This window comes from Eremothecium cymbalariae, chromosome 6 (assembly GCF_000235365.1).
Source record: "Eremothecium cymbalariae DBVPG#7215 chromosome 6, complete sequence".
Classification (NCBI taxonomy): domain Eukaryota; kingdom Fungi; phylum Ascomycota; class Saccharomycetes; order Saccharomycetales; family Saccharomycetaceae; genus Eremothecium; species Eremothecium cymbalariae.
This window is the reverse complement of record NC_016454.1, coordinates 379,503-392,412: the sequence shown is the minus strand read 5'-3', so window position 1 is coordinate 392,412 and position 12,910 is coordinate 379,503. Positions and strand designations below refer to the sequence as shown.

The 12,910-nt window shown below is 43.6% G+C and overlaps 6 protein-coding genes across 6 annotated transcripts; 2 read left to right on the top strand and 4 right to left on the bottom strand.

Annotated features, from left to right (window-relative positions):
- Positions 1-819: 819 nt before the first annotated feature.
- SSA2 (Hsp70 family chaperone SSA2) lies at positions 820-2,760 on the bottom strand (the record flags this gene model as incomplete). The annotated part of the gene is made up of 1 exon (XM_003647360.1): positions 820-2,760. The coding sequence occupies one exon, from the start codon at positions 2,758-2,760 to the stop codon at positions 820-822; it is 1,941 nt and encodes a 646-aa protein (XP_003647408.1).
- A 643-nt stretch (positions 2,761-3,403) lies between these two features.
- Positions 3,404-4,276, bottom strand: POM33 (nucleoporin POM33; the record flags this gene model as incomplete). The annotated part of the gene is made up of 1 exon (XM_003647359.1): positions 3,404-4,276. The coding sequence occupies one exon, from the start codon at positions 4,274-4,276 to the stop codon at positions 3,404-3,406; it is 873 nt and encodes a 290-aa protein (XP_003647407.1).
- Positions 4,277-4,517: 241 nt separating this feature from the next.
- Ecym_6206 (SHNi-TPR domain-containing protein) lies at positions 4,518-5,873 on the bottom strand (the record flags this gene model as incomplete). Its single annotated transcript, XM_003647358.1, has 1 exon — positions 4,518-5,873. One exon carries the CDS (start codon positions 5,871-5,873, stop codon positions 4,518-4,520), a length of 1,356 nt encoding a protein of 451 aa, XP_003647406.1.
- A 720-nt stretch (positions 5,874-6,593) lies between these two features.
- Positions 6,594-8,279, top strand: CDC3 (septin CDC3; the record flags this gene model as incomplete). The annotated part of the gene is made up of 1 exon (XM_003647357.1): positions 6,594-8,279. One exon carries the CDS (start codon positions 6,594-6,596, stop codon positions 8,277-8,279), a length of 1,686 nt encoding a protein of 561 aa, XP_003647405.1.
- Positions 8,280-9,211: 932 nt separating this feature from the next.
- On the top strand, positions 9,212-11,758 carry CHO2 (phosphatidylethanolamine N-methyltransferase; the record flags this gene model as incomplete). The annotated part of the gene is made up of 1 exon (XM_003647356.1): positions 9,212-11,758. One exon carries the CDS (start codon positions 9,212-9,214, stop codon positions 11,756-11,758), a length of 2,547 nt encoding a protein of 848 aa, XP_003647404.1.
- A 220-nt stretch (positions 11,759-11,978) lies between these two features.
- On the bottom strand, positions 11,979-12,719 carry MTR3 (exosome non-catalytic core subunit MTR3; the record flags this gene model as incomplete). Its single annotated transcript, XM_003647355.1, has 1 exon — positions 11,979-12,719. One exon carries the CDS (start codon positions 12,717-12,719, stop codon positions 11,979-11,981), a length of 741 nt encoding a protein of 246 aa, XP_003647403.1.
- Positions 12,720-12,910: the final 191 nt, after the last annotated feature.

Below are 12,910 nucleotides of genomic sequence, written 5' to 3'. Positions count from 1 at the left end.
AAATCAAGAGAAGCTGGAAGCTGCCGATAACCAGGCTAGGAAGCAGTGAATCAGAGCTTTCAGGAGACTATGAGCTGATGACCATTGTGATGTTTCCAGTGTGAAACTTACAATTGTGTATCATTGTGAAACCGCCGATGACTGCTGTAAGTGGGCCCGGGTAGGACAGCAGAAACTATACAGTACCAACCTAGCTAGATTAGATTATGTATGAATCTCCTCTGGGACCCTACAAGGTAATTGATCCTATTAGAGACTATATAACAGTAACTGATCCTCAACAAAGGGCTACTCAGCAGGTGACAAGATCTTCGTGAAATCACGTGACTAAACTTAGGCTTCCTCGACATAACACCTGAACAGATGTGCGAAGTAAGTGAGCAAGAGTGAAAGCAATGGTTGTGTGGTCAATCGACATTGTGGCTGAGTAATTGAGACAGGGGGAGCAAGGATGGTAGTTCGATGGTCTATTGTCACGTGATCTGATTGTTCAGATCACGTGTATACAGGAAAACGGCGGCGGGTGGTGATATGTTGTCTAATTTAGCATGTATAATGATGTAAATTGGATAGTAAATATTAAATAAAAACGGCAATTAAGAAGTAAAAGCAAGAAGTGTGCCAAAGAGTCGTGTGTGTTCGAGGCATTTTTAAAGAGCAGTTACTCGTTTATCGATTCAGCACTACTGGCTGTGAGTTTTAATATATAGTGTAGATAGATATATAGTACAGATCAACTATTAAAAAACTTCTATCTTCTATCGTTCTGTATTAACAAAAAGACTGAATGGGAATGGATCTAAGAAGTAATGGAAAAGTTTAATCAACTTCTTCAACGGTTGGGCCATCAGCGTCTGGGGAAGGAGCACCGGCGCCTGGGAAACCGCCTGGGGCAGCACCGGCACCTGGGACACCAGCACCTGGAGCACCGCCTTGTTGGTACAACTTAGTCATGATTGGGTTCGCAACGTCTTGCAACTCCTTCAACTTGTCGTTGTACTCCTCGGTGGTAGCAGTGGTGTTGTGGTCCAACCATTCAACAACTTCCTCGCATTTCTTGGTCAAGGTCTCCTTGTCACCAGATTCTAGCTTGTCACCGGACTCGGACAAGGTATTCTTGATGGAGTAAGACATGGATTCCAATTGATTTCTGGCAGCAATTCTGGCGGCTTCTTTTTCATCTTCCTCCTTAAATCTTTCAGCTTCTGAGACCATTCTTTCAATGTCTTCCTTTGACAATCTACCCTTGTCGTTAGTGATGGTGATCTTTTCAGACTTACCAGTACCCTTCTCGACAGCGGAGACGTTCAAGATACCGTTGGCGTCAATGTCAAAGGTGACCTCAATCTGTGGGACACCTCTTGGGGCTGGTGGGATACCAGTCAAATCGAACTTGCCCAACAAGTTGTTGTCCTTCGTCTTTGCTCTCTCACCCTCGTAAACTTGGATCAAGACACCTGGCTGGTTGTCCGCGTAAGTGGAAAAGATTTCAGACTTCTTGGTTGGGATGGTAGAGTTTCTTGGAATCAACTTGGTCATGACACCACCGGCAGTCTCAATACCTAGAGACAATGGTGCAACATCCAACAACAATAAGTCTTGAGTCTTTGAGGAAGTGTCACCAGTCAAGATAGCAGCTTGAACAGCAGCACCGTAGGCAACGGCTTCATCTGGGTTAATGGATCTGTTTGGCTCCTTACCGTTGAAGTAGTCGGAAACCAATTTTTGAACCTTTGGAATTCTGGTGGAACCACCGACCAAGACAATCTCGTGAACTTGGGACTTGTCCAACTTGGAGTCTCTCAAAACTTTCTCAACTGGGTCCAAAGTAGATCTGAACAAGTCGGCACACAACTCCTCGAATCTGGCTCTGGTGATAGAAGTGTACAAATCAATACCTTCAAACAAAGAGTCGATTTCGATGGAGGTCTGAGCAGAAGAGGACAAGGTTCTCTTGGCTCTTTCACATGCAGTTCTCAATCTTCTCAAAGCCCTTTGGTTAGTGGTCAAGTCCTTCTTGTTCTTTCTCTTGAATTCTTGCACAAAGTGGTTAACCAATCTGTTGTCGAAATCCTCACCACCCAAATGAGTGTCACCAGCAGTAGCCTTCACTTCAAAGATACCGTCTTCAATAGACAACAAGGAGACATCAAAGGTACCACCACCCAAGTCGAAAATCAAAACATTCTTCTCACCCTCATCCTTCTTGTCCAAACCATAGGCAATGGCAGCAGCAGTTGGCTCGTTGATGATTCTCAAGACGTTCAAACCAGCAATGGTACCAGCATCCTTGGTAGCTTGTCTTTGGGAGTCGTTGAAATAAGCTGGAACGGTAACAACAGCATCGTTAACCTTGCAGCCCAAATAGCTCTCCGCGGTTTCCTTCATCTTGGTCAAAACCATAGAAGAAACCTCCTCAGGAGTAAAAACCTTGGTTTCTCCCTTGTATTCAACTTGGATCTGAGGCTTGCCCTTGACATCCACAACCTTGAAGGGGAAATGCTTCATGTCACCTTGAACCTCAGCATCAGCAAAGTTTCTGCCGATTAGACGCTTGGCGTCAAAAACCGTGTTGGCTGGGTTCATAGCAGCCTGGTTCTTGGCTGCGTCACCGATCAATCTCTCGCTATCAGTAAACGCAACGAAAGATGGCGTGGTTCTGTTACCTTGGTCATTGGCCAAGATTTCAACACGGTCATTAGCAAAGTGTGCAACACAGGAATAAGTAGTACCCAAATCGATACCGACAGACTTAGACATCGTTATATAGATAAAGAAAAAAGTATGTCAGACAAAAAAAACAAAAAATAAAAAGATCTCAGATAGTGGTCTTCTGTGAAGGACGGGTAGGCTTGATTGTTATCAATGACTAACTAGTTCAATTAAAAACATCACCAATCCAAAAAAATTCCATGAAGGAAACCTTACAATAGCTACACCTTTTCTAGGCCCTTTGGTTCTATCCTTTTATACATTTCAGAAAAAAATTTCCCCCCTCTGGAAGCAAGATCATATCTCTAAACGTAATCTTGCCTAACCGACCGAGCCTTCCTTGCACAGCTTGTGGTTTTCGATTTCTTCATTTCTGGAAAATTCCATAACTTTTTTCAAAATTTTCAAACAAAAAATGGTTTTTTTTTTATTCTTTCCTTCTTTTCCTTTCCTTTCGAGATTTTATCGTCAAGAGAAATGAAACTGAAAATAAAAATAAAAATAAAAATAAAGATAATAGAGGTGGCAGGCCCCATCTGGAACAGTAACCTCAGCTATATGTAGAAGGCACCCCATCGGATTCAATGCGTATAGCATAACGTAGCGTAGTGAAAAAAAAGAGGAATCCGGGATGAACGGAATAACTGCCGCTGTGCCCTGTGTGTCGAGCGGGCAGAAAATGCTCTCCCGCTTAGTCCTTCTTGGAAGACGAAGGAGCAGCAGCTGGGCTGCTGCGCGATGAGAACAGCCCGGACGTTAGTGAATAGTTGCTTAGCTTGCGCAGTTGCATTTTCGAAGAAGCGTACACCTGCTTGAGCCTGGGGGGCACGCTGGGATGCGACACGATGCCGTCGAGGCGGACTTCCCACTTGCGCAGCACCGCACGCATGTTGGCAGAGCGTTCGTATCTGGCCTTCACAAAGAGCGAGTACAGCACAAGAACGATCCACGATCTGCGGCGCCACGCAACCGCGCGCACAATGACAACAACGAAGCATAGTAGCTCACTGGTGCACGACCAGCTCAGCGACTTGTTGTGGTTCTCGCGGAGAAAGCTGGAGATGAATTGTACAGTTGCATTTTGGTCGTCGCAGCTGAAAACCACGGGCAAAAAGACACTCTTGACATAGGTGAGTGCATGGAAAGCTGAGAAAATGAAAAAGGGAGGGATTGTCATGAAGAAACGAGGCGTCACCAACCATAGAACCGCGAGCAAACAGTACAAGAAATTCTCATCCTGCACTAACTCCTTGACACTGAGCTGCGCTTTTGGCTGCGCCTTCTGCTGTCCCTGCTCCTGCTGTTTTTGTCCCGTCTTAAAATGATGTTGGTAAACAATGATGCCGAACGATCCCAGCACCCCCAAATACAACAGAGAATAAAGAACCTGATGAAACCCTGAAGATCCACGCAAAGAGAGCACATACAACGATGACATCACCAACACAACAACATGCCCTGAGAACCACGCAAACTGCAATGTCTTGAATAACTCTGTAAATCTAGATAAAGAACTGCCTACGGCATTTGGCCCGCCAGCTTTCTTGGCTTCTGATGAACTCATCGATGTCTGAAGATAGTCCTGCTCGTTGTTATCGTTTGTGTATATATAATGAATACTGAATGAAGCTTTCAGTTCCGTATATGTTGTGTGTGTGCACCTAAGGGAGAGCACAACTATATAAAACTTGAGTGGCGTTTACCAAAAAGATGAAGGCTGCGCTTTCCGCCTTCGGACAAGGGGCTGGGCGGTTACCAGGACCCGCCCCGGACACGATGGCCTGTCCGGGTAATCCTCCCTGGCCCTAGATTTTCGGCTTCTTCTCACGTGACTCGCTGTCCCGCGTCGCCTTTCTCTTGACCATCGCGGTAAGATCGTTGACCTTGCCCCCCGCGGCGGCTACCGCGAGCAGCTGCTCCACCATTTCGTGCTGCGCAGACGCAGCGCCGCCACCGCCGCCGCCTTCCGCCGCCGCCTCCTCCACATCACGCCGCCGCGATTGCAACTCCAGCAACAGCTCCTCGTCGTCCCGCTCGGCATTACCCGCCGCGATGCGTTTGGAAAGAAGCTCGATACATTTCGACAGGTGTTCCTGACAGGCCGCGTTCTGCCCCCGGTCGAACTCCAACGCGAGCGAAATCTTGTAGTGCGACTCGATGAGCAACCTGTGGCACCCGTCCTTTTCTTGGTACAACTTTTCTCTGAGTTCGAGACACGACTTGAAGTCCTCCGCGGCTTGTTCAAAGTTTTCAGATTCCAAAGACACTTCTCCAAGAATATCGTACGTCTCTGCGAGCTTGTCTAGCCGGGAGCCGTCGTTGGCGATGTTCTTTTCGTAGATCGACCGCGCAAGATCAAGAACCTCCCAGGCGGCTTCAAGGTCGCCGCCGTCGCCACTGTCGCTGTCCTCGTGGACCGGCGGTGTGTCCGGCGTCCCGTCCGCGGGACCAGCAGGGGACACAGGCCCACTGGGCGGGCCTGTGTCCGACTCTTCCTCGTCCGCCACCTCTGCGCCAAACTGGAACAACTGCTTACCCTTCCCCTTCCCCTGCGCCGGACGCTCCTCCGCGTCCGGCGCGTCCTCCTCCGCGTCCCCTAGCCCCCCCAGCACGTCGCTCTGCGCAAGAGCATTCTGGTACAGACTTCTGCCGTATAAAAATAGATAATCGGCGTTGGGTTCTCCATGCGCAGCCTCGTACAGCTCGTTGACCTCCGAGTACAAGTTGACAGCGGTCTCGTAATCCTTTGCTGCGTACGCCTTGGCCGCCTGCTGTAGCAGCCCGCTGGCATCTTTTTGTAGCGACATGGTATATAGCTTCTTTCTGCCGCTGCCTGTCCAGAAGGGAGCACAGCATAAGTAGTTGTAGATTAGATCTTGTATGGGGCCTGGGGCTGGCCGCCCCGCCGTTACCCCCCCTCCGTACGCGGCGACACGAAGCCTCGCTCCCGCGTGTGGCGACCGCAAAACCACCGCCCACACACCACACCTTCTGCTGTGTTCGAGCCCGCGGGGACAACCCGCAGATTTGTTTTTGTGTGCACCACAAAACAAAACGCCAGAGCACAAAACACGTAAACAAATACCTACGCGCCGGCACTGACACGTACACAAGAAGCCCGTACAAAACTCTCCGCATGTTTTATTTTTATTTTTTGGCATGGTTTTCTGAAAATATTTTTTATTTTCAGAAAACCATGCCACACAAGCACTGCCTATCTACACAGCTATCCATCTATCCACGCCCTTCCCCGTCCGCCTGTCCTTTGTCCATCACCACACTAGCTATCTACTAATTTTCTTTTCCTTCCGGTCCTTGGTTTGCCTGTTATATTCAGTCATTCCACCTCTTCTCTCTTGTAAAACCCATCTCGTTCCACTAACACTAGTACAAAAACCTCACACGCAAAATACAAAAAAAGGCCCTACATAAACGTGAGTTGTAAAAGAAAACCAAAGACTGTTGGTAACTTTTAGAAAAGTGCAAACTAGAATTATAGAACGCATTATTACAAAACAGCACTGTTGTTTTACAAAACGTACACGTTTACAGATTACATACGGAAACGCAAACGCATCTTACAACATAGGACAGACAGACAGACAGACAGACAGACAGACAGACAGACAGGAAAACACACATTGAATTCATCCAGTCTCACATCCACAAGACAAAACAACACATATTACAAAACACACCCACGTAAAAAAAGAAGAATTTAGAAGGTTTTTTTTTAGTTATTTTTCTCACAGAACTCTCTCTCGTTATTTCTCTAGTTTTATATTTGGGAAAAAAGGGAAAGGGAAAGGGAAAAAAAAGAATATAAATTTATTATATTAAGAGAGGGAAAAGAAAGACGGAGGTTTTAGGATATTATAATAATGTTGTCAAGTGGTTCACAACAACAAGACGATTCAGCGAATAGTAATAGTGCCGCGACAGGAGAAGGAGCAGCCACAACAACAGAAGGATCGGTAGTAGGAACAGCAGCAGCAGCAGCAGCAACAGTAGTGTCAGGAGGAACAGGTTTAATGAATAACGGAACGTCTAGTACTAGTAATAAGGATTCTTCTAATTCGGAGATGAATGTTAAGGAGGAAGAGATGGTACTTGGGGAGATTCAGGATGATAAGGAGAATATTCTCAGTTCATCCAATGTTTTAAGTGGGGATATGATGGTTGGGCAGATTTTGCCTGATCAGCCGGACCTGCGTATTATCCATCGTAAGATATCGGGGTATGTTGGGTTTGCGAATCTTCCCAAGCAGTGGCATCGGAAGTCTATCCGTCGTGGGTTTAATTTGAATTTACTTTGTGTTGGTGCGAAGGGTTTGGGTAAGTCTACGTTGATTAATACGTTGTTCAACAAGGAGTTGTATAATACGACGAAGCAGGATTACGACGGGGTCGGCGGCAACGGCGGGGGTGCCGGTGGGGGCGGGCCCGGCGGCGCCGGAGGCGTTGGGGGAGTGTCCGATCAGATGAATGGGTTGAAGATGGAGGATTCCGAGGATGCGGAGGATGGCAGGAATAACAAGGAAGGGGGCGTTGAGAACAAGGTCAGGATCGAGACGGTGACGACGGAGATCGAGGAGAACGGGGTTGTTTTGAAGTTGACCGTGGTGGACACGCCTGGGTTTGGTGATGCTATTGACAACACGGATTCTTGGAAGCCTATTGTGGACGAGATGAATTCGCGGTTCGACCAGTATTTGGATGCCGAGAATAAGATCAACAGAACCACTATTGAGGATAATAGAATCCACGCGTGTTTGTATTTTATCGAGCCCACGGGCCACTGTTTGAAGCCACTAGACTTGGAGTTCTGCAAGCAGGTGCACGACAAGTGCAACTTGATTCCTGTTATTGCCAAGTCGGACATCTTGACCGATGAGGAAATCGAGCATTTCAAGTGGACCATCAAGAGGCAGCTCGACGACGCCAAAGTCCAGTTGTTCCAGCCTCCTCGCTATTTGCTCGACGACGAGGAAACACAAAAGGCTACAAGGCAGTTGTTCTCCAAGGTCCCATTTGCCGTTGTGGGATCCACGCACGAGGTCGCCACCTCCGACGGCAGAACTGTCAGAGGCCGTTCTTACCCATGGGGTATCATCGAAGTGGACAACGAGAAGCATTCAGACTTTGTGTATCTACGTGATCTATTAATCAGACAGTACTTGGAAGAACTACGTGAAAGAACAAATAACGAGTTGTACGAAAAGTACAGATCTGAAAAATTGACCAAAATAGGTATCAAGCAGGACAATTCTGTGTTTAAGGAATTCGATCCCGAGTTGAGACAGCAAGAAGAAAAACATCTACATGAAGCTAAATTGGCAAAGTTAGAGGCTGAAATGAAAGCGGTATTCCAACAAAAAGTTTCCGAAAAGGAAAAGAAGTTACAAAAATCAGAGGCTGAATTATTTGCAAGACACAAAGAAATGAAGGAAAAATTGATGAAGCAATTGAAGGCTTTGGAAGAAAAAAAGCATCAATTAGAAATGTCGTTGGCTAACCAAAGCTCACAATCTCCAGCTCAACCAAAGAAGAAGGGATTCTTGCGTTGATGACAATAATGAATTGATCTTTTTTTTTCTCCACCATTATTTTTCCACGACATAAAAAAAAAGAGAGGACTAGCATTGGAAGCTAAACTCTCACCTCACCCTACCTCCCCCCCCCCCCTTCTCTCCTCGACTCGGCCTCCAACACAAACACAGCACATTTACTTACATTACATTTAACACAACTGTGAGAAAGAAAGAAAGAAAGAAAGAAGAATTATAGATAATTATATTATATATAATTCCAAGACACCTGCTTTTTTTGCTATACGTATTTCCAGCAGAGTGTTTTCTTTAAAAACAAACTACACTGCTATAAATACAAATCATCTTTTTACACACATATACATACATATGTATATGTGTGTATATATGTATCTGTATAATTCACATACAATATATTTTTACATGCGCTCTTGCATCTGGGTCCCCCGACGTGTCTGCGAGATGGCCACCATGCATCCCATCTCCAGATCGAAGAGGAAAAACCACCTGCCCCTTTGATCCAGCATTAAGTAAAACCGCTTTTATTGTCCATTATTATCACCACCATCTGGTTCTCGGGCTTTTTTAACGTCGTTTGTTCTGCACGCAGTTGAAAAAAAACTGAAATTTCCAAAAAATAATTCATATGGACATCGCCAAGTTCATGACAAAGCGTTACAAGAATATATAAAGTTGAAAGAAAGGGAAAAAAACAGATTACAATCTCTTCCCTCTCTCACAGATCTTTTGCTCACCTGATATTTCCTAAAATCGTCTTGGTACTGTCTATTCGTCTCTCTAACTAAGAGAAGTGTGTGTGCTGCTGCCTATTGCAGTCTATTCAACCAGAGAGATATCCTGAAAAGAAAAGAAAAATAATTCAGCTAATAATTTAAAACGCTCACTCACTGCGGTTTGACCTGCTAGTAATTATACAGGCGATTATTGAAATGGATGATAAACGGGAAGATGAAATGGTGCCAATTGATGTGTCCAACAAGGGTGGTGGTACATATGAAAAAGAAAACGTTGCTGTTTGTGCTGTCACTAGAAGTTCCGGAGTGACTTTTCGGGTACCGAAGACGCATGACATGGTTCGGTCATTATTTGATCCGACTCTGCGTAAGTCGTTCTTAGAGCTGTGCATTACATTTTCTTTGATAGCTAACTGCTGGTTTTGTTATTACTGTAACAAAAGGTTTGGTACGAAGTGGGCAACAGGGTTATATTTAGGACAATATGTGGTTTGGCGTCTAACTTACAATTTAGGTATTGGTGTGGTATTGCATTTGCAATCGCATCATGAATTTCTCACGGAATTCTCTAAGCGGCATAAGCTGTTTGATGGTGGCAATAATAACTCTTTACTGGCCAGCTTTTGCCAATTCGAAATTGCATCCAAGATGCCAAAAAACTATGACTTTTCTAGTTATCCTCCAGAATTTAATGTATGGTTACTTTTCAGACAATTTGTTGATCTAGTACTAATGCAAGATTTCACGACTTATATGTTATATGTCGTGCTATCTTTACCGAATGAACTATCGTTAGATTTGTTAACGACGATGGATTGGACCAGTGCTAGAATTTCTGTTGGTATTGGGATGTTGTTGTTTAACGTCTGGGTCAAATTGGATGCTCATCGTGTGGTTAAAGATTACGCTTGGTATTGGGGAGATTTTTTCTTTTTGTTGCAAGATTCGAATTTAGTTTTTGATGGTGTCTTTAATATTTCCCCACATCCTATGTACTCTATCGGTTATCTGGGTTATTATGGTGTTAGCTTGATTACGGGAGATTACAGGGTTTTGTTGGTATCCATAATGGGTCATTTGCTACAATTCCTATTTTTGAAATATGTTGAAACGCCACATATCGAACGTATCTATGGGCCTGATTACCCACAAGACTTGGAAAGGGTTGATGATATCATAATTAAAAACAGTCAGAACTATACTAAACCTCTGATGTCCCATCTTTGGTTTTCAAATTTTGATCCGCTTAGACCCACTGACTTTTTCACTGTCGGTACGGCTATATTTAGTTTTGTTTCAGTGCTAGTATTGAAGCCTTCTACTAAAACGATGTTCATTATAGCCTTGTCAATCAAATTGTTTACAACGGGTATTAACTTCACAATCTTACACCAGCAATCAAATGATAAATGGTTTACAAAGTTGTTTTTGAGAAATGGTTACACTCAGCTATATAGTTTCCAAATCTGGCAATTCATTTTCAATTTTAACCTGACTGCTTGTTATGTTGCTTTGATTTCACAAACTTGGACGCAATACAAAAGTATTGAAAATTCAGACTTCACTACTGTTATCTTTGGATTCATTTTGATTGCTTTACAAATGTGGTCTAATAGTGAAATTTTAAACGCTATTTCCGAGTTTGGGTGGTTCTATGGCGATTTCTTCCTCACAAATTACATTCAGAGACCTAAATTAGCCTCTCACGGTATTTATCGGTACTTAAATAATCCTGAGTGTGTACTCGGGATCGCTGGCGCATGGGGTACAGTTTTGATAACAGACTTTTGCCTGGAAAATATTATTCTTGCTACCGTTTGGACTTTAAGCAATTATATTATGGTTAACTTTGTAGAATCTCCCCACGTCGCCAAAGTGTATGGAAGTGAAATGTTATCTAGGCAAAGTGGTATTGGTAAGACTTTATCGGGGTTCGCACCGTTGAAGCAGGTTTCTCATTGGCTTGACAAACTTGCATCTTCAATGGTTGAGATTTTGAATGTCGATAAGGAAAATAGAGAGCAAATAGAAGAAGTTGTTACAATGGCATTACAAGCTGCCACCAAAAAATTGGCTCCGAATTGTGAGTTCGAGATCATTTGTAATGGTAAACATGTTCATAACGATTTCATGTTTACTATTGGAGACAGAATTGAAATCTCATGGAAGCTGCCAACAGAACTATATGATGAAGGCGATTGGATAGGCCTTTACAAAGTAGTAGAAACTGGTGAAGACCGGTTTAAGACCCGTGTCTCTTCTCAGGGGCATTGGTGTGCTACCAACACCACCTACTATTCTAAAAACAAATCTTGCATCAGGGGCGTCTTGAACTTCAACCACGGTAAGAAAATCACAAATGGTAGAGTACATTTCACCCATGAGTTATCATACTTTGAAAGAGGGATATACGAGTTTAGATACCACAGTTCTAGCGGTCATAAAGTTTTGATGATGTCTCCCCCATTCAAATTAAATTTTCCAGTTCTTGATTTACATTCTTCTAAGAGCTTATACGACTCAACAATGAAGTTTTTGGAAAACTGTCATTGCTTAAATCAGGAAGGCCTGTTTGATCCAAATAGCAATAAAAGATTTACCGAAAGAGTGCTACAAAAGCTATTCAGATACTCCACGGGTGCTGACATCTCATCTGATTATATGAAGCGTGTTAACTATGATATGCAAGTGATCACCGAAAGAATCTTTGAGATGAAGAAAATATTAGATTCCCTGCAATGAATTGCTGCTCGGCATACTCCCTCCTAAAAAATACCTGGATACGCCATCTCTATCATTTTTCTTGTATTTCTGTTACCTGGTTTAATCCTTTTATAGAAAGACTTCAAATTTATTTTTGTTGAACCATATTGACTACAAGTTATGCTACATTTAACACTGTATATAAAAACGACCTAAAGAGAATAAATAAAAAGATAATAAATGGGGGAGGGGGTAATATTTACATGGAATCACTATTCTTAGAAACTAAGTAGTTTACCATCGTCTCTCTGCCTTTAAAATACTCTTCTCGGCATTTTTGAACGACATTCAGGATGTCTTCCTCATTGTCATCTTGCCAGTAGCCAACAATTTCTTCGCCGTTTTTGCCAAATGCAATAACATTGCGGTTGTATCTACCGGCACTTACCATATCCACTACTTCTATGCCCGCATCCACCAAAGCTAAGGTGATTCCATTGATACAGTACGGTAAAATTGATACTAAGCTTATATCTTCTTCACTCTTCTTAGAATCACTATGTTGAATTAAATTTAAAAAAATATCAATTCCCGATTTTGGATACCTCTCTAATCGAATTACAGCATTGAATACATTGGTTAGAAAATTACATATTTCCATAACCTCCCCTGAACTCCACCTTTCCAACGTTACTTCCTTGAACTGTACGGACACCGTCGCCTGAGAAGTAAATGACCCACGAATGGGACGAGGCCCGTATACCGATGTGACTAACAATGAATAATGCGAGTTTCCATTTAATTCTAGATATGAGGACCCGTTGGCATTGCTGACTAACCCACTTTTTATAAACATAGATCCTTGTCCATCTTTTTCAACTAATCTAGCATTATCGTCTTCTGTTGAGCTTCCAGCATCCGTTTCGCTCCGCACTGAACTAAAAGTGATTGGCTTAGCATTCTGGGGGCCAAGGATCCTTCTTCTATCCTGTACATTCATAATGAGCTCTATTTGACCTAAATACTGTTGTTGAACTTGTAATTTGGACTGCTCATCGGTTCTGAAACGACTTTATGTGAAGATTCCGGAAATTTTTCTGTATCATTCCCCACGTTACAAACTTGCGATATAGTACGTCCACAGCGTATATACATGTATATATTATTAGGACTAGGATGCGCTTAGTCGTA